This window comes from Papio anubis, chromosome 2 (assembly GCF_008728515.1).
Source record: "Papio anubis isolate 15944 chromosome 2, Panubis1.0, whole genome shotgun sequence".
Taxonomy (NCBI): domain Eukaryota; kingdom Metazoa; phylum Chordata; class Mammalia; order Primates; family Cercopithecidae; genus Papio; species Papio anubis.
The window spans coordinates 95,599,820-95,624,748 of record NC_044977.1 but is presented as its reverse complement, the minus strand read 5'-3'; the positions used below and the strand labels follow the sequence as shown (position 1 = coordinate 95,624,748).

Sequence of the window (24,929 nt, the reverse complement as noted above, 5' to 3'; positions counted from 1 at the left end):
TTTTTAATTGTCTCTGATTCCTTAGTCTTCCAAATTACGAGTTAATTTTTTTTTTTTCTTTTTTTTTTAGAGATAAAGTCTCACTGTGTCACCGAGGCTGGAATACAATGGTGCAATCATAGCTCACTGCAGCCTCAAACTCCTCGGCTCAGGTGATCTTCCCACCTTTCTGGGACTGCAGGCGTGCCACTATGCCCAGCAAATTGTTTTTTTAAAACGAGGGTCTCACTATATTGCCCACGCTGGTCTTGAACTCCTGGCCTCAAGCAATCCTCCTGCCTTGGCCCCCCGAAGTGCTGGAATTATAGGCACTAGCCACTGCACTGTGACATGAGTTTAGATTTTTTTTTTTTTTTGATGAGAGTCGTTGAGTGGGCTGACTTCTTTTTATTATTATTATTTTTTGTTTTTTGATATATGGTCTCACTCTGTCACCCAGGCTGGAGTACAGTGGTGGGATTTTGGCTCATTGCAGCCTTGACCTCCTGGGCTCAAGTGATCCTCCCACCTCAGTCTCCTGAGTAGCTGAGACTACAGGCACGTACCACTGTGCCTGGCTAATTTTTGTATTTTTTGTAGAGATAGGGTTTTGCGAGGTTTCTCAGGCTAGTCTCGAACTACTGAGCTCTAGTGATCCATCTGCCTTGGCCTCCCAAAGTGCTGGCATAACAGGCCTGAGCCACCACACCCCACCCAGCTGATGTATATTAACAGCCATGGAAAGCCTTTTTAAAAATGGTAGGCTTGGTGGGGTGCAGTGGCTCACACTTCTAATCCCAACTTTGGGAAGTCAAGGTGAGAGAATCATTTGGGGACCAGGACTTTGAGACCAGGGTGGTCAACATAGTGAGACCCCCATCTCTACAAAAACTTAAAATTAGCCAGATGTGGTAGTGTACCTGTAGCCCCAGCTACTCAGGAGGCTGGGGCAGAAGGTTTACTTGAACTCCGGGAGTTGGAGGCTGCAGTGAGCTATGATTGCACCACTGCTCTCCAGTCCAGGCAACAGAGCAAGAACCCTGTCTCAAAAACAAACAAAAAACAACAAATGGCAGGCTTGTCAGCCAACCATCAATTTTTGGCATGCTATTTAATATAAAAACCAGAAGGTGGCTGGGGACGATGGCTCATCCCTGTAATCCCAGCACTTTGGGAGGCTGAGGCAGGAGGATCACTTAACCCCAGGAGTTCCAGACCAGCCTAGGCTACATAGTGACACACCATCTCTACATAAAATTTAAGAATTAGCTCAGCATGGTGGTGCATGCCTGTAGTCCTAGCTACTCAGGAGGCTGAGGTGGGAGGATCCCTTGAGTCCAGGAGGTCAAGGCTGCAGTGAGCCAAGATTATGTCACTGCACTCCAGCCTGGGCAACAAAGCGAGACCCTGTCTCAAATAAATAAAACCAGAAGACCTTCACAGCACAGTTTAAAGAGACTGATTTACAACTTGAGTAGAATGTGCTGAATTTCAAACCCAAGATTTCCTTGTGCAAGAGTGGCAGAGTTGCAAAGGAGACAAGGTACATCCTCAGGAGGTTACTTTTGCAAAAATCAAGACTTTCATCAGGAAAGAAAGGGACTCAAACCTGAGTTAAAGATAGGACCTTGGGTGCCCCCACATTCTCCTGAACTCTTCGGGCAGGCAGAAGAAGCCTCCACTCCTCAGCAAACGGAGCACAGCTATCCCTTTCCTTCCTGGAGACCACCAAAGGCCATACCTGAGGCAAATGTGTCAGAAATGGTACAGGTCAACCTCTGTCCCACTTCCCCTGATTATTTCCAGACCAATGACTAGGGTCAGATTACAGCCCAGCCTGAACAGGGAAATATGGTTCCTGCTGTGGGAAGAAATAGATTACTCATCAAAATAATTACAAGACTCAGCTTGGAATATGTGAAATTGAGGTGGGAGTGTCTTGAGGGTGTTGGACTAGGGCTGTGACTAGAAATAGGGTTTAATATTTAATATCACGGTAAGGAGATCTGAAGTTGTTCCTAATTCACTGCTGGGATAGCCCCTTTGAAGTGGACCCAGCGATCACCAGAAGTAAATGAGGAGGAGATGCCAGAATTGCCTTGGAGTAGTGTATTGAGGAAAGGGTTGGAGGGTTTATAGAAGTAAGTGTCTTAGAATGGATTTATCGTGTGAGCCTGGAGAACATGCCACCCATCTATGATCCCCAGGATAACTTAGAGGGCACTGTCTTCACTAAAGCAAAAAGAAGTTGCTAGGGAAGGAGTCCTGGCATCCTTGAGAAGGTCAGTAATACTTGTCCGGAAAGTTGGGTTGGCATCGGGAGATGCTACCATAGACCTGGGATTTCTACTGTTACTGGGTTAAGATTTGAGATGAGCAGGGGACAGGTGGCAGCACGTAGCCATCAGAGGCCAGATGAGTATAATTTCCATGATGTACAGCAAGGCCCAGGTGGCAGTCTGGCTGTAGCTAATAGATTATGTGTTCTGAGGGTTAAGACAGATGGGCAGCCAATCAGGATTTTAATCAACTTGTCAAAATTAAAAATAATAAAATAATAATTGGAGCATAAAAAGCTTATGTCAACCACTATAATGGGAAATTCTAGTCCTTCACCCGGTTTCTGTAAGCCAGTTTCACAGATGAAAGTCCATTGACAGGAGGGAGGTTGGTGTCTTTAAGAATCCTGTGATATCACCATCAGTACTTACAATAATACTTCCCCAATCTGGAATAACGCATCGAGGAAAGGTGATTTGAAGGCTTTTGAATCTGGGTTTTGACTTGATGCCTGTATTGGGAGACCTGAAATGCTGCCAAGGCTCTCCAGTCAAGGGGGATGAGGGATGGAGGCTAGGTAATAAATGGATGGTACAAGTAAGTCTGGCTCACAATGGTCAGTAGGTCCTGGGATAATTTCTGTCCCCAAATGTGTGGGTGGGATGGATATGGTACAATTGAGGTGTCGTAAATGGGATGGAATGAAAACCACAATGGTAAGGGTCAAGGTTGGAAACTGCCTCCCTTCCCTGGCCAAGATCATAAATCAGAGACAATATTGGATCTTGGGAGAAATTGCTGAGATTAGGATGAACATCAAAGACTTTAAGGACGCAAGGGTGGTTGTCCCCACCTCATTGCCATTTATCTTATCTCTGTGGTCCCTGTGAAAGCCAGGTGAATCATGGTAGATGACCAAACACACGAGAGAGCTCCCATTTCCGCTGCTTTGTTGGATGAAGTGTCTTCACTAAGATTAATCAACACAGCCTCCAGTGTTTTGTATGTGGCTATAAGTTAGGCAAATTCTTCCTTAATCCCCATTAACAAGAAGGGTCAAAAGCAGATCTCTTATGTGGAAGAACTGCAAAATGTGTTCAGTGTCTTGTCACTGGTCTACGTTAATCATCTACTTTTTGTCACAGTGATGTCTTCAGGGCCATCGTGCTGATCTATTTATATTGATAAAATCATGTTTATTAGATCTAGTACATAGGATGTGGCAAGCTGTTGGAAGTCCTAGTAAAAGACACGTGCACGAGAGGGTGGGAAATAAACCCCATGAAGATTAAGGAGACCACGACATTGATAATATTTTTAGGTATCCAATGGTGTGGGGCATTCTGAGAGATACTCCCTCTAAGGTGGTAGATTTTGAACCTTACACCCACCCTCATCTCCCCACTACCCTCACTGAGAAGTACAGCACTTGTTGGGCCTCTGGATTTTGGAGACAAGAATGCCGTGCTTGAGAATGCTGTCTCAATGCATTTCCTGAGTAATTCACAAACCTACCAGTTGTGAATGGGAGTCCAGAATAAGACAGGACTCTGAAGCCTGTCTAAGGTGCATTACAAGCATCCCTCCTGCTCCATGTGACCCAGAAATTCCAACAGAGCTAGTGCTATCTGGAGAGATAAGGGTGCTGTGTAGTTTCTGACAGGCCCAATAGGAGGTTGTAGCACAGACCCTAGGATTCTGGAGCAAGGCCATGTGGTGGAAAACTATTCACCTCCAAATGAGTGAGTTTGAAAAGAAGTTTCTGGCTTGCCTCTGGGCCCAATTAGAGACTGAATACCCAACCCTGGGACCTCAGGTGACCTGAGCCACCCATCATGCTGGTTATTGTCAGACCCACCAGGTCATAAGGTTGGGTGGGTGCAGCAACAATCCATGCAACATGAAAATGTACATTCAGGATTAGGCCTGAGCAGTTCAGTGGGCACAACCAAGGAATATACCAGGTAGTCCAGATTCGTCTGTCACCCCTGTTCGCCAGTGCCTCTCATCCACACTTATGGCCTCATGGGGGAGGGGACTCCTGCAGCCAGATACTGGAAGAGGAAAACCCGAGGTCTGGCTTGTGGATTAGTTCTTTATATTGATGTGTGCCCCAAAGGGACTGCTGCTGCATTACAGCCCTGCAGGACAGCAGCGAGAGAACTGAGTGCAGCAATGCACTTGGTTGTTCAGTTTGGACAAAGGGATAAGGATACACATGGATTCCTGGGTAGTAGGGAGTAACTAGGCTAGTTGGACAAGGGCCTGAAAGGAGTAAGATGGGATAATCAGAGAAAAGGGATTTGTATGGACCTGTGGGAATGGGCCAAAAAAGCGCAGATAGTCGGGAATCATGTTAATGCCCATCAGAGGACATTTTCCAAGGGAGGTGTTCAACAACGTTTTGACTTAAGTTCTGGGTGGGATATGTAGGTCATGGCAGACCACCATTCATGCTGCTGCAGCTAAGAATGCTGAATGCATTTCAAGTGTCATCGTTAAAGATTTTGGAAAGCTCTGGAAGCAAAGAGGATTGCATGGCCTAAAATTCCAGAGAAGGGGGAATTCCAGACTTTCTGAAGTGGGCAGCCTGTCACCGGCATTTCCTTCCCTGGGGGCATTTGCAGATTCTGGACGTGGAATAAGAATCAGGCTTGGGAACATAGAAGAACTATATGGGGGAAAGGGAAACCTGCAAAACCTCCGGCAAAGTTGTGTAGGGATAGTGTGATGATTTAGAAACTCACGGATCCCTAAACATACAGCTGGGTTTATATTCGCCAAATTCTCAGACATGATGGGAAGTCAGGGAGTTTCATTAAAGAAGATTGAAATCTCCCCTAGCATCCTATAGGGCTAATCTGTTTTTCTCCTCTTGTGTGAGCTATTATAGCTGAGGGCATCAGGTAAGTGCATGCCCAGTTTATTATTCCCAAAGTTACAAATCAGGGGATTAACTTACTGTCCCTTGGAGTGGAAGGAATCGAGGTGTGGAAAGAGGCTATTGAGCTATCTGACACACTGGGACAGCATGGTGGCTCAGACCACCCCTCCTCCTTCCCAGGTTGCTCAGCGTCTCCCATGCGAGACCTCAGTTTGCTCCTTGAAAGAATCCCATGTGCAAGCAGGGTAGAGGTTATTACCCCACTTTACAGAAGAGGAGTTTGGTCTTGAATAATTTGTCCAAAAAGACAGAAGGCCCAGGTATCTCGGCCAAATTTGGAACTCGGGACTCCCTTCTCTTTCCACTGCCACACTACAGGTCTTTAAGGATAAAACGACAAGGACTGTGAGCCCCTTGAGAGCTAAGACTTGGCTGAGTGGCTTATTGCTGTCCGCCAGGCCCTACCTAACTCAGGGCCTGGTACACAGGGGCAGAGCCAATACTTCAGTGAATGACAGAGTACTAGGCCAACAAAGGTTTTTTGGTTTTTTTTTCTTAGAGACAGGGTCTTGCTCTGTTATCCAGGCTGGAGTGCAGTAGTATGATCATAGTTCACTGCAGCCTCCAAATCCTGGGCTCAAACAGTCCTCCCAGCTCCGTCTGCCAAAGAGTTGGGATTACAGGTGTGAGCCACTGCACCAGGCTGTCTATATGCTCTTACCTTTGAAGGGCATGTGGAAAGTTCTCTGCCTCTGTTATAGCTGGGCCACATTTCTGTTGACATGGGGCCAGTGGAACTAAAAGGAAACATCTGTGCCGAGTGAGGGTTGTGGGACACGGGCGGTGGTGGGGGCGGGGTGTGTGGCTGGAATGGCTCCATGGTGGGCCAGAAGTTTGCATGTTATTTGGGCTATTATGGGTGGAGTGACCAAAGCTTGTTTTCTATAACTGAGACTTCCAGCAGCTTTGAGAAAAGAAGAGAAACAACAACACCACACACACACAGACAAAAAAAAAACCCTTGAAAGCTGAAATATGCTTTTAGAGCTCTCTTCCTCTGATTTTTTTGCCTCTCTGTTTTGTTATTCAGATCATTCGTTGTACAGGGAAATTGGTATGAAAAGACTGGGCTGTGAGAATGGTGTGTTAGTGAACAGATACTTCCTTGAGGGTTGGGGGTCACTCGTGAACATTAACGCAGCATCACTCTCTTGGCTGAAGCCACCCCTACTTGCCGCACCATGGGTCAGTTGAGGTCTCGTGGACAGTGTCGGCAGATCTTTAATGCAAGGAGGATGAAATTGATATCATCCTCCATATGTAGAAGGTCAAATTGGCTCCACCAGGGCTGTCGGTGAATCCATTGCAGGTGGCTGCAATGGCAGTCCATACCTGGCCAGGGAGAGTGGGGGTTGGAGAAGAGGACCTGGATATTTAATGGCCATAAACTCAACAGTGGCAACAAATGAGGCGTAGGTGCTACAAAGAGCCCATGAATCTGTGGCTTCCCGAACAGAGGGTCTAGTCTGCCCACAGGAGGCACAGGCCCTGGCCCAGAGGAAGGCCCTTGAAAGCAAGTTTTGTTCTGGGATCTGCACCACACTGAAGACCGTAACAAGCACAATTTTATGCAACGAGGATTCTCTGGAAGATTGAAGTATATTGAAATCGGTAGCATCCAGGAACCATATTGTAGAGGACCCGTTGAGGGGAAAAAAGGAATGGAACATGGAGAAGGGACAGTCAAAGAAGGACATGCTGACCAGTGGCTGGCCTCTCATGTGACTGCTCCACAGGCCAGCACTAGGAACCATGGGGTGGTTTCCCGGAGGCCAACCTGCCCCACCACAGGGGGATCCTGAGGACAAGCCAAGTGTCTAACGATGAAACTAGTTGCTTTTCAGGTAATGAGCTTCCTGTGCCTAGAAGGGTTTAAGCGACATATGGAGACATCTGACAGGGTCAATGGAAAGGGACATCCCACATAGAGGGGTGGTTAGACTAGATGGCTTCTTCTAACCTGCTTTTTAACTCAGAGATCAAGAGATATTGGACCACTGCCTGTGTTTTTGTTTGTTTGTTTGTTTTTGTTTTTTTAAAAAAATGGTAGGGTCTCCCTCTGTCATCCAGGCTGGAGTGCAGTGGTGTGATCATGGCCCACGGCAGCCTCAACCTGCTGGGCTCGAGTGATCCTTCCACCTCAGCTTCCAGAGTACCTGGGACTACAGGTGCATGCCACCACATCTGGTTTTTTAAAAAGTTTTTTTGTAGAGATGGGGTCTCCCTATGTTCCCCAGACTGGTCTCGAATGCCCAGCCTCAATTGATCCTCCCACCTCAGCCTCTCAAAGTGCTGGGATTTTGATTATAAGCCTGAGCCACTGCTTCTGGCCAATTTGCATTTTTTGAGGACCACTGAAGCAATAAAAAAAATGAAATGCCCAAACCAGGTTACAAAAAATAGTGATGTACTTTAAATGTTTACATTTAATGAAATTGCACTTTTCACACCCACAGATATGACACAGGACAATATTCTATTCACAAGACAGGATTTATTATTTATTTATTTTACTCATTGCCTTGGGGGATTCTATTTTTGCACTATTACAACTTTTTACTGTGGTAATACACAACATAAAATTTACTATTTTGGGCATGGCGGTGGGTGCCTGTAGTCTCTCCCAGCTACTCAGGAGGCTGAGGCAGGAGAATTGCTTGAACCCGGGAGGCGGAGGTTGCAGTGAGCTGAGATTGCACCACTACACTCCAGCCTGGGAGACAGAGCGAGACTCCATCTCAAAAAAAAAAAAAAAAAAAAAATTTACTATTTTAATCATTTCTAAGTGTACAACTCAGTGACATTAAGTACATTCAAATTGTTTTGCAGCCGTCACTACTGTCTATCTCCAGAACTTTTTCATCTCTCCCATCTACAGCTGTGTATCCAGAAACACTAACTCCCCATCCCTTCACCCCCAGCCCCTGGAAAGCACCATCTTACTTTCTGTCTCCGTGATTTTGGTGTTTTTGTGTGTGTATTTCTTTTTTAATTTTATTTTAGGTTCTGGGGTACATGTGCAGGTTTGTTACATAGGTAAACTGTGTCATGGGGGTTTGTTGTGCAGATTATTTTCCCACCCAGGTAAGTCTAGAACCCATGAATTATTTTTCCTGATCCTTTCCCTTCTTCCACCCTCCACCCGCCGTAAGGCCCTAGTGTGTGATGTTCCCCTTTTTGTGTGTGCTCTCACTTATAAGTGGGAGCTAAATGATGGGAACATATGGGTATGTTTAAAGTTGTGAGATGAACTTGGCTTCTCTCAGAACTGTCGGTGTGTCTCTCGGCTGTATAGACCCTTCTCAAGAGACAAGCCAAAGCTAGACCTGAAGAGGCTCCAAGGCAAAAGCTACTTCCTCCCTGTCCTGATTCTACATAGGTCATTTTAACAGCACAGGCAGACTCCCAGGTGCTTGTAGAGGAGCTCTGTGTAGCATGCGCACTTACACACATGCATGCACACACACCTTGAAAACCTGCAGGTGAAAAGATCAAAGACGTTGCTTACTGCCTAATGGAAATTCCTAAGCATGTCTCCTTCCTGAAGTGTGAATAGTTCACTTGCTGGGCCAGTAGGAGAGTCACACTCCTCCCAGTGAAGGTATGTCCACACTTGCTTGGGGGCTAATGTTGAACACATGCTTAATATCTCACTGGGCACCCCAATGCATTCCACGCTCAGCAGCCAAAGTGCTCTCTCCAAAGTGGACTCTGATCCCACCCCTCCCCAGCATGGTTCTCCATTGGTCCCCTGTGGTCTCCAGGCTCATGTCCAGAGTCTTCTAAGATGGCTTGATGGCTCCACTAAGCTACATATCCAGCTTTATGTCTTCCCCACCCTGTCCTCATTGGCTCGAGATCTAGAATGCAAGGTACTTTTGCTTGGCTCCAAGACTCTGCTCACGCATTTTCCACCTGGAGCCCTGTGCACATTTGTTCCTCCCCTCACCTGGCCACACCCTCTGTGTCCTTTCCTCAGCCTGGGGGCCACCTTCCTTCCCTGCCCTGCCTGCGTTCGGTGCCCTGTGAGACACCACCACAGTCCCCATGTCTTCAACCATCAACCCGCCCTGGAAAACATGGGGCCTCTGGTTGCCTCATGTTTAGAAAGCATACTTCGTTCATTTTCCTACCACAGAAGGGCCAAGATAGAGTTGGGCCAGGGTGAGAAAACCAAGAAAGCAAAGCAGTTAACAAAAATATTAATTTTCCTTTACCATCTGCTACCCACCCAGAGTTCCTGGAACAGGGCCCCTTTTAGGTTATGTAATCATCAGGCTCCAAATTGTCTCCCGAGGGCCCAGCTGTGAATATAAAACTCCTCCCACTCTGAGAATGTGAGAGGCGGAGCCCAGTGTCATTGAGGGCCCTGCAAATGCTCTGCTCCCTGCCCAGGGCCCCCACCCTTGGCAGGACCACTGTGCACTGGGCCAGCCCAGCTGGCCTCCTGCTTCCCTGGCATACATAACAGATCCCTCCCTAAGTCAGATAGGGGAAGGTGGGGTCCCTGGAAGGCAGGGAAAAGCCTAAAGTACATAGTATTGTATTTTCTTTTGGAAGAATCTCAAACTCACAGAAAATTTGCAACGACACTACGAAGAACATTCTCCCCCTGAACTATGTAAGTTGTCAACACAGTACCATATCGCTAATACTTCAGTATGTGTGTTTCCTACAGACAAGGACACTCCCCTATGTAATCACAGCACACCATCAAGTAGGGACCGTAACAGGGATACTGTCATGCGTTGCTTAACAATGAGAATACCTTCTGAGAAATGCATCGTCAGGCGACTTCATCATTGTGCTACCATGACAGAGTGTACTTACACAAACCTAGATGGCATTAGGGTTGGCGTGCTGCTCCGAGGCTACAAACCTGTACAGCATGTGACTGCACTGAATACTGTAGGCCATTGTAACATAATGGTAAGTATTTGTATATCTCAACATAGAAAAAGTGGAGTAAAAATATGGTATAAAATAGCAGTCCCCAACCTTTTTGGCACCAGGGACTGGTTTCATGGAAGACAATTTTATAACGGATGCAGGGCTGGGGTGATGGTTTCATGATGAAACTGTTCCACCTCAGATCATTGGGCATTAGATTCTCATAAGGAGTGTGCAACATAGACCTTCTCATGCTCAGTTCACAACAGGGCTTGTGCTCCCATAAGAATGTAATGCTGCTGCTGACCTGACAGGAGACGGAGCTCAGGTGGTAATGTTCACCCACCTGCCACTCACCTCCTGCTGATGGGCCTATTTGCTAACAGGCCATGGACCAGTACTGCGGACCAGCACTAGTCCATAGCCTGGAGGCTGGGGATCCCTAGTATAAAAGATTAAAAAAAGGGTACACTGGTATAGGGCACTTACCATGAATGGAGCTTGCAGGACTGGAAGTTGCTCTGAGTGAGTCAGTGAGTGGAGAGTGAACGTGGGCATTACTGTACACTGCTCTAGACTCTATAAAACACTGTACACATAAGCTGCATTTTTTTAAAAAATGGTTTTCTTTTTTAATAATAAATTAACTTGAGCTTATCATAACTTTTTTTACTTTGTAAACTTTTGAACTCATTTAACTTTTTGACTTTTATAACATTTAGCTTAAAACACAAATACATTGTACAGTTGTACAAAAATATTTTCTCTATATCCTTATTCTATAGGCTTTTTCTAGTTATTATTATTATTTTTTTTACTTTTTAAACTTTTTGTTAAAAACTAAGACACAAATGCACATTAGTCCATGCCTACACAGGGTCAGGATTATCAGTGTCACTGTCTTCCACCTCCACCTCTTGTCTCAGTGGGAGGTCTTCAGGGGCAGTCACAAACATGGAGCTATCATATCCTATGATAACAGTGCCTTCTTCTGGAAAACCTCCTGAGGGACCCACCTGAGGCTGTTTCCCAGTTAACTTTTTTTTTTTTTTAAATAAGTAGAAGGAGTACACTCTAAAATAATGATTAAAAGTATAACACAATAAATACATAAACCAGTGACATGGTGATTTATTATCACTGTATTAGTTTGTTCTCACACTGCTATAAAGAACTGCCCAAGAAGGGGTAATTTAGGAAGGAAAGAGGTTTAATTGACTCACAGTTCTGCATGGCTGGGAAGGCCTCAGGAAACTTATAACTATGGTGGAAGGCAAAGGAGAAGCAGACACCTTCTTCACGTGGCAGCAGGACAGAGTGAGTACAAGCAGGGGAAACACCAGATGCTTATAAAACCATCAGATCTCGTGAGACTCACTATCACGAGAACAGGATGGGGGAAACTTGTCCCCATGGTTCAATGACCTCCACCTGGTCTCTCCCTTGACACATAGGGATTATGAGGATTACAATTCAAGGTGAGATTTTGGGTGGGGACACATCAAGCCATATCATTCCACCCCTGGCCCCTCCCAAATCTCATGTCCTCACATTTCAAAGCACAATCATGTGAGGCAGAATGATATTGACTGCGTATATGCTCTACTTTGGTATGACTGGCAGCGCAGTAAGTTTGTTTATGCCAGCATCGCCACAAACTTGGGAGTAATGAGTTGCACTAGGACTTTACAACCCCTTATGACATTACTAGGTGTTAGGAATTTTTCTGCCCCATTATAATCTTATGGAACCATATCGTATATATGGCCTGTTGTTGACTGAACTGTCATGATGCAGCATGTGACAACTCTTCACTACCGTGTGCTCCTAAGATGCCATCAGGTTTCTCTGGTTGTCCCAGTTGCATCCTTGAGAATGGAGGGTCCAGTCCAGAATCACATACATTGCATTTAGTTGTTCTGTGCCTTCAGTCTCCTTCAACCTGAAACACTTCCTCAGCCAGGAGCTTTGGAAATTACTGGCAGTCATTTTGCAGAACACGCCTCTGTTTGGGGTTGTCTGATGTCTCTCTGACCGGAGTCCTATGGAGTGATGCCACATGCTCACTGCAGCCCCTCAGGTGCTGCAAACTTTTTATTGGCCCCGTTGTTGATGTTTACTTTGGTCGCGGATGAGGTGATGTCTACCAGCCTTCTCCACCATGAAGTTGTTCTTTTTCTCTCTGGAATGAATAAGTATTTTGTGGGCAGATACTTTGAGACTATGTAAACATCCCATTGAAGAACATCAGACTTTCAATGCATTCTCTTACTTACTTATGTCTGTGTGCACTGGTGGTTTCCCATCTGTTGCTGTCACTATGTTGGTGCTCAAATTGTCCCTGATTCTGACCACTGAAGCCTCCTTCAAGCTGGCTCTGTGTCCTAATGATGTGTTACCATTATTCATTAAGCACTTCCTTGTTTTCTGGCAAAACAACAAGTTCCGGGCTCATTTTCTGCACCCCACTCCTACTTCCCAGTGCTAGAATCAACCGTTTCTCCAAGGTGCTCTGGTTCCTTTAGTGGAAAGTCGTATTCAGAAGCCAACATTCAGGTGCTAGGAGTGCTCCAGGCCCCCTAATGACCATGGGGACTAGACACACACACATTTCCATTTATATTTACTGATTTATCTTTCTGTATTCAAGGCCACAAGGGTACACTGATCATTCCGATTTTAATCCTACACCACAGGATTCATTCTAGTTTTCTCTCCATATACATGACTCCCTTCTCTGACAATAGGAAACCTAAGTCCTGCTGTCTTCAGTAGATTTCTCTGATCAGTATCCCTGTGTGTAACCAATCTCCCGTCTCTGCCACCAGTCTCTCTTCCATATGGATCCCCTCCTTGCCTCACTTGGACTCCGGCAGGGCCTTTGCTTTCCCCAGGATGCTCCCCCCACCCTGCTGGGCTCCCACAGCCCACACCAGTTCACCCCTTGAGGGCACATTCTGCCCACATCCTCTCTGGTACCTCTGGGGCATCATGGCTTCTCCTTCCCCCACCTTTGCTATGCCCCACTTTGTGGCTTTAGGACAGGACTCAGGAGAAAGGGAAGACAAGAAGGGAAGGAAGCCCTTGGATTTTTTAACCAAAAAATGCATCAAGTACATGGAGACAGAGCCACAAAATCATCATAACAAATATTCTAAACCAATCAGACAGCCAGCCCCTGATCGCTCCGTAAGGGGGCATTGCTGCCCCTTGAGAGCTGGGTAGCCTGGGCAAATTCCCTAACATCACTGAGCCTCAATTTCCTCAATGGTAAAATGGGGAAAGGACAGTGCTTCCCTTATGGTTTGGGTGTGAAGCCTCTGTGAGTTAATGTCAGTGAACAGCCAGCCTCAGCCCCTACCCAAGGGAGCTGCTCCACAGATGTGATGACAACCACCGTGCGTTTCTCAGAATCCTAGGAAATAAGGGCCCCTTTCTAGAAGGCAGGGCCAGGATGCTGCGTGGGTGTTCCCTGGGCAGTGAGGCTCTGTGGCTCTCAGGCCTTCGTCCTTCTGCAGGCTTTTGTGTTTGTTTTATTTTTTTGGCACGCCTGCAGCCAAGTTGGGGAGGGTTTCCTGGACAGAGGTCCTTTGGCTGCTGCCTTAAGACGTGCAGCCTGGGCCGTGGCTGTCACTGCGTTCGGACCCAGACCCACTGCAGGCAGCAGCAGCCCCCGCCGGCACGGCAGCATGGAGCTCTGGGGGGCCTACCTCCTCCTCTGCCTCTTCTCCCTCCTGACCCAGGTCACCACCGAGCCACCAACCCAGAAGCCCAAGAAGGTTGTAAATGCCAAGAAAGGTAAGGAGGGGGACAGGGCCCTATGCCATCTTCCAGGGAACAGGCCCCCCTCTCCTTAGTGTGTCCTCTGCTCCTTTCCTTCATTTTCCTCCTTTGTGAGTCATCTAGGGAACTTGAGTAAAGTAGGTTTTGGAGCTTGGGGGAGTTCTCTCATAACAGAGTTGGTTGTCAGAATCATAAGAATCCCTGACCCTTAGAGTTGGGAAGAACCTTCCAGATCATCCAAACTGATCTTTGCTCTGCTCTTCTCCCCTCATCCCCAATATTTTAAAGAAACCAAACCTTTGGCCTGGGAGTCTGGAGGTGCTCAGCCCTTACCAGGGAGAGCTGCACAGGCTGGGCTATGGAGTCTTCCAAACTGTTTTCTCAACTGTAAAATGGGGACAGTGGTATTTGTTCAAAGACTTCTCATGAAGATTTGATGATACAAAATATATAAAGGCACCTCACTTGTTGCTTGATGCACAGGGAAAAGAAAAGGAAGAAATGAATGATCATTTTCGTAGCGTATCACAGCCTTCAGGAAATAAAAATGTAACTCAGACTACTCCACCAGAAGCAGCTTTGCTCTCCTCTGTAGCCTCTGGGGATTGGGGTGTCCCTCCGTTGCTTTAGCTACAGCAAGACCTGCCCTTGCAGCCCCGCCTGCAATGAGGTCACCCCAGGCTGTGTTGAGACAACATCGGCGGAATGCCATGGCAATGGACTGGGCTGTCACCCCCACGGGGAGCAGAGGCTAGAAGAGAGTCCAAGGGGATGAGGGTGGGGACTGAGGCAGAGAAACAAGCAGCTAGGACCAAGGGCACAGAAAAGGAAAGAAGGGGCTATGGGAGCCTCTCTCAGGCCCTCCCGGGGCTCTTCATAAATGGACAGTTGCCTACTGGCCAGGAACTAATGCAGTGCATAAAGGGACATCGGGGCCATGGGGCCCCACAACACTGTGACAAAGAATGGGGCAAATCTGGCTGCTGATAAAAAATCATCTTCAAGATTCAGTTTACAAAGTGAACAAAGAAACGTTCAAAAGAGAATGGATGTGATGCTGACACTTGCTTTGAAAAAGGGATTTATATGAGAATTTTTACTTGCATATGCATAAGTTCTTTCTGGAAGGATCCACAAGAGTGAGTAACAGTCATTACCTCTGGGAAGAAAAACCAGGGGCTGGGGGCAGCCTCAATTGGGAAAGAAACCAGCTTTTTGAACTGTTTGGTTTTTAAAAAATTATGTGTGTGTATTACCTTCCATAAAATGTTCATTTAAAAAGAGAAGACAATACCGTACATGGTTATATCTATGAGCATCAGCCAAAATCGCCACGAAGGGACAGCCTTTGTAAAAGAAGCAACTCCAAAGGCAACTCATAGAATTTTTGAATGTGGAAAACCACTGCCAGCTTCTCAAGTTTACTAAAGATTCAGTATTAATATAATTATATAAATCTTGTATTCACTCATGTTTTAAAAAAAAGAAAAAGAGGGTCAGAGCACGTGATGCCTTGGTTCTCTCCAGCTGTCACACTTGAACCCTGACCCTATGTAGTCTCCATAGAAGGGGCCCCTGGAGTTCCAGGCTATAGGCCAACAGAACCCAGGCCACCCAGGCCCTACCTCTCGCTGAAACCCATGGCCGTCTCCCACCCACCTACATGGCAGGCACTTATGGAGCTCTTTCTCCACGTAGGGACCAGTCTATATGCTGGGCACACAGCAGAGAAACATGGTCCCTGCTCTTAAGACATGAACCATGGTGGTTCTCACTCAGGCATCAACATCATCTGGGAGATACATTAGAATCCAGGTGCCTTGGCTAGGCGCGGTGGCTTAAGCCTGTTATCCCAGCACTTTAGGAGGCCAAGGCAGGAGGATCACTTGAGGCCAGGAGTTCAAGACGAGTCTGGCCAATATGGCGAAACCCTGTCTCTACTAAAAATACAAAAATTAGCTGAATGCGGTAGTGCGCATGTGTAGTCCCAGCTACTCGGGAGGCTGAGGCAGGAGAATTGCTTGAACCTGGGAAGCCGAGGTTGCAATGGGCCGAGGTTGCACCACTGCACTCCAGCCTGGGTGACAGAGTAAGTAAGACTCCATCTCAAAAATAAATCAATCAATAAAATAAAAATTAAGAATTCAGGTGCTTGGGCCCCACCCCTGGAAATGCTGGTTTAGGGGTCTTGGTGAATTTAGCATCTGCCTTTTCCACAGGTCTTCAGGGATTCCTAGGAGCAGCCAGGAATGAGAATCCCAGGAGCAATCTAGTTGCAGCGCTGGTGCCCAAAAGTAGGGGAGAAAGTCCACAGAAGGGACGGTCATGCCAGAGGAGACCAGTTGGCGCCAGGACCAAGAGGGAGAGAGCAAGTGGCAGGACTGGCAAAGGAAGGGAATTCCAGCATATACTAAGTCCTTGTCCTGGCCCTCAGGGTGGGTGAGAAGCGGGGAGCCTAGAGTACTTCTGGGAGCTCATCTGTTCGCGGGGCCACATGGTCACACCTGACAGGGAAGCTCCGGAGGGAAGGATGGCCTCATAAGAGTCACAGGCCTTTAGAACAGGGAATGGGGGAACCTGGAGGGCATCCATTGCAACACCACACAGAGGGAACCTGAGTGGGCCAGTACAAAGGCCTCCTAACTCTGCCCGGGGCTGTAGAGACACCTACTCCCACAGCTTCCTCAGGTGGAGCCTAATGAGAGTAGCTTCCTGTTCCTTGGACAGTCCCTGGAGGAAACTTTGCACATATAGGTACCTTGGTGCAAATTACAAAAGGTACCTCCTCTAAACTGACAAATTATAGAAAGGCATCCCTTTTTCTGGTCTGACCCGGTCTAGCCAGGGCAAGGCTTAGGAGACAAATGGGCCTTCATGTGTCCCTCAGTGGAATGCCCTTCTTCAGTGCCCACTTGCACAGCCTCACATGGCACCCTGTGCTGGTGTATCACGTGACGGGGTACAGTGCTGCTGTCACTGGCTGAGGCAGTCCCTGTGTGAGGCACACATGACCTCAGGCTAGTTGGCCAGCCCCAAACTCTGCCTTTTCTGCCTTGCTCATCAGGGCGTTTTTCCTTCTGTTCGGTAAGTTACATCACTAATTTCTGTATACACAAGTATGTGTCTTGCCTGTGATTCTTCTGCAAAGGCATCTTACGGGTGGACGAAGGCTCCGATCTCAGTCTTCATGAGTGTGGAATGTATGCAGACACAGCCAAATGGACCATTAAAGTGTTTCCCCACCCACTTCCCCAAGCTGAGTGCAGCCTGTCCTGAAGCCCTGGTGTTTCAGAAAGACCAGGGTCCGCCCCAGGAGCTCTAAACTTACACACACGTAGAAATATGCTTCCCCGCACCCTCAACTTACACACACATAGAAATATGCTTCCCCGCCTGCCCCTGCTGACTCTTACATGACTGGCTGCCAGCAAGACAGCTCCTGTTAGGAATCCGTTTGTGTGCCATGGGGAAGGTGGGGAAGAGCATGGCTTCAGAGCCATGTGCACCTGGGTTCCAGGCCACCCTGCCAGCTGTTGGCTTTGCCATCCTTGGCCAGTTGGTTCAGGGCGGCCTGGGTTTCCTTGTGGTGAAATGGTGGTGGTATAGAATGACGTGTTACCTGTATCATAGGGTTGATTGTGAGCATCACTGGGGTGGTGTGTAGAACAGCTTAGCCTGGAACCTGGCCTCTGTAAGAGTGGAAAACCTGGGTTCCTTCTGTCCTCACCTTATTAGTAGCTGTGGTGGGCACATACTCAGCCAAGCACTGAGGTGGGCAGCTCTGCGCCTCATTTCTCTTGGTCTTCTCCAGAGTCCTAGGAGGTGGGGCTATCATCATCCACTTCGCACACGAGGAAACCAAATCCAGAGAGCAGCTTGCCCAGGCCACGCGTGTCTGTGGGGCCTCCAAGCCCTGCACATGCGTGCCCCGGGCTGGAGTGCCTGCCTGCTGGTCTGTGTGGCATGCCTCCAGCCTGGGGAAATGAACCTGGGGGCCTCTCGAGGGCTCCTGTTCTGCTTCCTGTGCTGTGTTCTTCCCTGGAGCTGAGAAGATAGCTGGGTGCAGGGGGACCACTGAAGCCTGTGCCTACACCCTCACCCCAGCCTCTGCTAACCCCAGTCCCATCTGATCCCCAGCAACAATCCCAAACAAATGCAGCACAGGAGCAAGTGAAGGATGGACCCCCCGGCAGAAGTCACAAGTGGTTAATTAGACTACCACCAGTGGGGATAGAGAGAAAGTGTCCCAAGATATCAAGGTTGAGGGGAGTCTTTTCCTCTCATCCCTCTGCAGCTAAGGTAGGATCCTTCCCGCTCAGTCCCTGCCCCACCCTCACATATTTCCTCCTGCTTCATCCTAGATGTTGTGAGCACAAAGATGTTTGAGGAGCTCAAAAGCCGTCTGGACACCCTGGCCCAGGAGGTGGCTCTGCTGAAGGAGCAGCAGGCCTTGCAGACGGGTGAGTGCAGGCAGTGGCCTCTCTGGGCAGGAGTGCCTGAGAGAAGGGCTCAGGCCAACAGCCAGCTATGCGCTTCTCACCTCTGGTCAGGATCAGGGTCCTGGCTCCATTAGTCCAGGCCTATGGGTGAGGGCACCAGGTTCAGGGAGCCCCACCTCTTTCTCTCGGGGAGATCCCCTGACACATGTCTGCAAAACGCACCCGGATGTGCATGGCCAAATCTCTGGCCACAGCTGGGTGGTGTGGAAGTGAGGATGTCCCAAGAGGACAAAAAGTTCTCCAACAAGAATCCACTACTGCCCACCAGAAGTGACCCCGGAGTGCTCGATGGGGCAGAGGTAGTGGCCCACCCTAACAAAGCTCCCAGGAGCCCCTCACTCAGCTGGCTTCTGCAGCCCCAGGGAGCGCCACGCTCCTGTGTGTCAGCAGCTTTGCTAACACCATCTCTCTTAATCCTAACTACGCTGAGGTGGGATTTGTCAGCTCCATTTTAAAGGTGGAGCAACTGAGGCATAGACAGGTCCTGAACCCGGCTCATACTCACCTGGCTGGTTAGTTGACTTGTGGCAGAGCAAGAGTTGAGTGGTGGCAGCCTGCCCAGTGCCAAGCTGGGCCTTGGTGTTCCTGGCTCTGCACTAGCCAGCTGAGGGAGGATGCACAGAATCACCAAGAACACGGCCCAGGTGCATGGTAAGGTCATGCCCTCTGGCCAGCCTACCTGGCAGCCTATTGTTTCTCACTCCCCATGTTCCGGTCATATCATCTGCATTTTCCACATACCTCAGATTTACCTACCTTTATGTGACCTCACCTTCCATTCCATGGAGAATACAGACTCACAATACTGATGACTATGTACATGTGAGCCCACTACATTCTGGCACTGTTTGAGTACTTGATGCACGTTAACTCATTCACAGCAAACCCATGCAGTGTTCCTGTTACTACCTCCTCACCCTCATTTTCCACCGAGAAGTGAGGACCTTGTGACAGCCGAAAGGAGCAGAGCCTCACTTAGTTCTGCTACGCTGTCCCTCAAGTTATCAGTTGGGAATCACCTTGACTCCTCAGCAAATCTATAAACCACCCTGTGTCCACAGCCACTCTCTCACCTGTTGCTTTTGTGACCAAGGCCCATACATCTGCAAGGCCCTCCCTTCCCCTCCTGCCTCCTCAGAAGCCCCCAAAAGCCTTCTCACTGGGCAGTTTTACACACTCCCTCCCACTCACACGCTTTCCTTCAGCATTCACACTGCCATCCTTCTGCACTCCCACCACAGGGCCTTTGCACGTGCTGTTTGGGCAACCTGAATTGCTCCCCCAAGATCCACCTAATAAATGCCTCCAGCATTACCTTCTCAGGAGTCACTAAGCCCTCATCTCAGTCAGGTTCCTCAGTTATAAGCTCTCCCAGAACAGTGTCCTTTCTTTTATCACATTGACTGCAGTCTGTAATGATATACTCATTTGCTGATTTGTGTCTGCTGCCTCCACTAGACTATATTAAGCCCTGAGAACACAGGGGCCATGTTTGCTTTTCATTGCCCTTGTCTCTCCCACTACCCTGCCCAGCATAGTGCCTGCCACATAGAAACACCCAGTCAATCTCTGTTGAAGGAAGGACAAACACGTGACTTTGGACAGCTTGCTCGGCATGGCAGGTAGGAGGAGAGTGCTCGAGAAAGGGAGCATCTCCAGAGATGTTTTTGATTTCATGTAATAGAAAACCTATCAGTGGCTTAAATAAAAAGTAAGTTTGCAAGTAGGTAGTTACAAGTTTTTGTTCAGAAGTTTCACCTCATGGTCTCAAGATGGCGGTCCCAACTCCAGCCATCATGAGTGCATTCAAGGCGAGAAGGAGGAAGAGTAGCCCAACCACATCTGTCTCATTTATCGGGAAAGTAGAAGTCTTCCACTTCCATCTCATTGACCAGAACTCTATCATATGGCCACCTACAGCTTTAAGAGCATCTGAGAATGCAAGAATGTAGCTTTTTCCAGCCTCTATAGTGGAGGTGGACAAGAGAGAAGGGATTTGAAGGCAACAGTGCCTGGCATAGAGGGAATGTTTAGAATGAGCCCAGTGCCACTCTGAGCCTCAGTCTCCTCATCTGTAAGGTAGGCAGGGTAAACTGTAAGGTCTCTCTCATGTCTAAGCTCTGTGCTGTGCAAAGTCAATGTAACTCAGGCATCAATTGCCACCTGGGGTGAGGTGATGAGGTGGGGACCTCCCTGCAAAAAGTTCATGACATATGGAGGCCCAAAGCACCTCCCCCATGTCTGCTGATTTCTAGGAAGCTCCTGGCCTCCTTGGGACCTTCTCCTGTTCATTGTCCTCACAACCCAAAGATCACCTTGTCAATAAACCCACCTAAAGCATTCCAGAGCTCTGTTGACCTAACCAAAGAGTTGAAGGAATCAGGGGGCAAACTTTCCCTCCTCCAACCAGCACACACATGGGAGGTTCCCACCAGGAGCATCTCTGCCAGGCACAAGGAGGCAGAGGTGAACCAGCCAGGGCCCTGCTCCCTGGGAACCTCAATATATTCATGGAATCAATTGAGCCGTTGAAAGATGTGTAGAAATCAGAGAAGATAAAGAGGGTTGATTCCAAGCAGATGGCAGGGCAGGAGCAGAGGCGTGGAGGACTAGCATAAATCGACAGGATCATGAATAGCCAAACCAGAACAACAAAATGTTAGCAGCAATGATAATATCAAGAGAAGTAGCATTGACTGAGGACTACCTATGTGTTGGAGGGAGGTTCAGGTGAGGGTCCTGGGAAGCAACTCTGAGATGGAGTTTAACCCACAGGAGGCTTATCAGGGGACACCCTCAGGATCAGTCCCTGCTAGGGAAGGGATGGAAGGAAGCAGGAGTGGGCAGAGGGAGAAGTCAAGCTGCACTGTGGTGCCATGAAAGCCCCAGCTGACTACAGGGAGCCCTGATGACAAGATGACCCTTTGGCACTGTCCTGAGTTGGGGCAAGGGGGCTTATGGGTCAGTCTTGGGTGTAGGCTGCTCTAGGGAGGGGCACGGCTTTGGAAGAGGTGGCTGTCTTCTGCTGAGGCAGTCCCTGGAGGAGGCTGAGAGCTGAGGACTGTCTTCCTGCAGCACTCCGGGCAGCCAGGGCAGTGAGTCCTTCATCCCCAACAAAGGTCTAGGTAGCGTATCAGTGTCCCCAGCAGGAAGGAAAGGCAATGAAGGCCACTTGACTAAGCTGCAGGACAGCACGAGGTAGGGCAGCTGACTTGGGGCAGAGTCTGTGGGTAGACACCTCTGTAATGCTTCAGGCGCCATGTTTAAAGTCAGGTGTGGTGTCAGATGCCCATGGGGACACTGGGATGCTGTTCTATCGATATTTGTTGAGTGAAATGGAAGTAACTGAGTGAATGGGAATGGGTAGAGGAGAGTGCAGACCTCCCCAAAAGTGGTGGGGTCACCAGGAAGAGGACAAATGCAGACATACACTTGTCTGTCAAGGTATTCCTCTCCACATAAATCTTTAGTAAAAGATGAACGATTTATGCAACCTCAAGAGAAATCAGAGTATGTCTAGATATTTCAGCTAGAAATCAAGCTGACAATGCAAACTGCAAAACAAAAACAGATTCTATCCTCCTAACTTGACCAAATAGGTGCCTTCCTCACAACCTTTGGGGCCAGGCTCAAACTGAGAATTTGTGGACACCTCAGAGTCCCTTGCCTGATTGCTGGCCCCTGACCACAGCCTGTGCCCAGCCCTTCCTGTCTTGTCTCTTGCAGTCTCAGCTCTATCCTCCCAGCCCCACCCTACCAGCCCTCAGGAGAACTGACCCTGCAAAAGGCACTTGGCAGGCCCTGGAAGCTTGCTTGGGCTGTTTGGATAGGGATTTGGGGCCCTGGGTACCTGAAGTGTGGTCTAGGCTATAGGTGGGCAGGTGCCCTGGCCCTGCATGCTGCTTGATCTTAGGGAGGGGCATGGAGGAAGGAGAACCAGAGCAGGTGGCTGTGGCTGGACTCCCTGGGAAGCTGACTTTGAGACAGAGTGAATTTGTTAGGGCAAGCCCTGGGAGCCACACATGTGGGGGGTGGGGAGAAGAGGAAGTGGGCAGAGGGAGAGCTGAGCTGCAGTGCAGGCACAAGGCCAGCCTCTGTGACCCCAGGAGATGGGGTGGGTAAAGGCCAGAGATGACTGAGGTGGAGGCCTGGGAAGGGGTGTGAGCTGGGGCTGGGTGTTTCTGTAGCACAAGGGCTGCCTTTGCTCCCAGCCGCCAGGGGAGCACCAAGACCTCCTGAGTAGGGATCTGGATCTGTACCGCAGTGACCACCACAGCCAGGTCCTCAAAGTGCAGGCACCATCAGGACCCCTTTTGCCTGGGCCTAGGGGCTGTCAGGACTGATGGGATAAACGGGATGGGATGGAGGATAGTGGGCCTGGTCTGGGCGGTTGGCTCTTTGCCTGGGGAACAGGGGGACCTTTGGTGACAGCCATTTCTCCCCCCTCCCAGTCTGCCTGAAGGGGACCAAGGTGCACATGAAATGCTTTCTGGCCTTCACCCAGGCGAAGACCTTCCACGAGGCCAGCGAGGACTGCATCTCGCGCGGGGGCACCTTGGGCACTCCGCAGACTGGCTCGGAGAATGACGCCCTGTACGAGTACCTGCGCCAGAGCGTGGGCAACGAGGCCGAGATCTGGCTGGGCCTCAACGACATGGCGACCGAGGGCATCTGGGTGGACATGACCGGCGCCCGCATCGCCTACAAGAACTGGGAGACCGAGATCACCGCGCAGCCTGACGGCGGCAAGACCGAGAACTGCGCGGTCCTGTCAGGCGCGGCCAATGGCAAGTGGTTCGACAAGCGCTGCCGCGATCCACTGCCCTACATTTGCCAGTTCGGGATCGTGTAACCGGCGGGGCGGGGGCCTTGGGGGACCTGGAGGAGGGCGGGGGCCGCGGGAGGCCGGGAGGAGGGTGGAGACCTTGCAGCCCCCATCCCCTCCGTTCGCTTGGAGCCTCTTTTTGCAAATAAAGTTGGTGCAGCTTCGCGGAGGGAAGAGGTGCTGCAGTCTGTGCTGGGTCCGTGGGGCGGGGAGGAGGCCCCAGGAGCAGGCCTGAAAATTCCCTCCGTGGTGAAGGAGGCGAGAACGGAGGCGGTGAAGGAGGGCGAGCGGAGCCACACGCACTTCATGCCACAGGAGGGTGGGAATGAGCGGAGGACTGAGGAGAGGAAAGCGGGAAAGAATAGGGAGATGAAAACGCCCGGGTCTGCTGCTAAGCACAGCACGGTTACCAAAGCCAGGAAACGAACACTGACACGATATTTTATTTACGTTACGGCCCTATTCAAAGCTGCAGGCTTCTTTTTGTAGAATCATTTCCATCTGCTGGAATCCAGCATCGCCCCCACGCCCTGCCCCATTTCTAGGGGGATGCCCCACCGCTGACCCCTCCTGCTGTAGATCTATTTCTGGGAGACACTGACATGCTGAGTCTTGCTATGGGGTCGGCCGGGAGTGGGGAGCAGGGCCTGCCCACAGGGGAGATGGGCGTTCCCCTTCTTCCTCAGCACATCCCGGGAGCCAAATACCACAGCCAGCACTGTCCCACCCATGAGACTTTTTCCTTCCCAACCTTCACGGAAAGCTGCTCAGGGGTCCAGGTGCAAGCACTTTAAATACGTTGTTTTATTTCACCTGATCCACCCAGGAAAAGCTGTGTTGTTATCACCATTTAAAATAAGCAAAGTGAGTCGTCGGGGAGGTTTGGTGACTTTCACTGGTCCTGAAGCTAGTAAGTAGCAGGGCCAGGATTTAACCCAGGGCTGTTTCCAGACCTTGGCCTTCCCACCACCCCTGCAATGCATGCTTCATGTGGCCGGAACATCCCTGAAATAAAACATCAGAGAAGTGGCCCAGTGGTCCTCAGAGGCTGTTGGCCAGCTCTTGGCCTGACCTAGCCCACCCACCCATCGTAGGCCCAGCTCTAGTGACCCCTCCTGGGGGAGTCTTCCTTAGCCTTCAGCCATGGCCAGTGCTCCACTGTCTGGGCTTCTGCAGTACCTTTTTCTCTCTGGTTGTCTTCTAGTGTGTCTTGCCTTCAATAATAATAAGTGGATGATAGTTTGATTTCATCGATTGGGATGGGGTGGTTGGGGGAGGCAGCTTACAGAGAACTATGTACATACTTCATGCCAGGCAGCCTCTTCCTCATTGTCACAGAAAGCACCTCTTGAAATTCAACAGTTGTTGCAGGAGGTGATGAGATCCATTGGCATAAGTCCAGAAACTGATTCAGAAGAGTGGTGTGGTGTGGTATATGCTGCAGACCCCTCAGCAAGTGAGAGGCCACGCTTAGACTGAAATCTACATCTTGTAACTCCGAGTCTCGGATTCTTTTCATCCCCTACTCAGCTTTCTAGTGGGATATAGGTGAACAGGGTTTTTGTCGTTGTTGTTCTTTTTCGTTTTTTTGTTTTTTGAGACGGAGTCTCCCTCTCTTGCCCAGACTGGAGTGCAGTGGCGCGATCTCGGCTCACTGCAAGCTCCGCCTCCTGGGTTCACGCCATTCTCCTGGCTCAGCCTGCCAAGCAGCTGGGACTACAGGTGCCCA

At 49.2% G+C, this 24,929-nt stretch overlaps 1 protein-coding gene across 1 annotated transcript; it reads left to right on the top strand.

The window, feature by feature from the left end:
- The first annotated feature begins 13,607 nt into the window (after positions 1 to 13,607).
- Positions 13,608 to 23,370, top strand: CLEC3B (C-type lectin domain family 3 member B). Its single transcript, XM_003894564.2, has 3 exons — positions 13,608 to 13,891; positions 18,238 to 18,336; positions 22,827 to 23,370. Exons 1-3 carry the CDS (start codon positions 13,783 to 13,785, stop codon positions 23,225 to 23,227), a joined length of 609 nt encoding a protein of 202 aa, XP_003894613.1. The 5' UTR covers positions 13,608 to 13,782; the 3' UTR covers positions 23,228 to 23,370.
- Positions 23,371 to 24,929: the final 1,559 nt, after the last annotated feature.

Bases quoted from the DNA above. Each gene is read 5' to 3' on its own strand.
- CLEC3B (XM_003894564.2), top strand. From the start codon at position 13,783: ATGGAGCTCTGGGGGGCCTACCTCCTCCTCTGCCTCTTCTCCCTCCTG. The intron at 13,892-18,237 runs GTAAGGAGGGGG...GCTTCATCCTAG, and splicing joins GGTTGTAAATGCCAAGAAAG to ATGTTGTGAGCACAAAGATG. The intron at 18,337-22,826 runs GTGAGTGCAGGC...CCCCCCTCCCAG, and splicing joins GCAGCAGGCCTTGCAGACGG to TCTGCCTGAAGGGGACCAAG.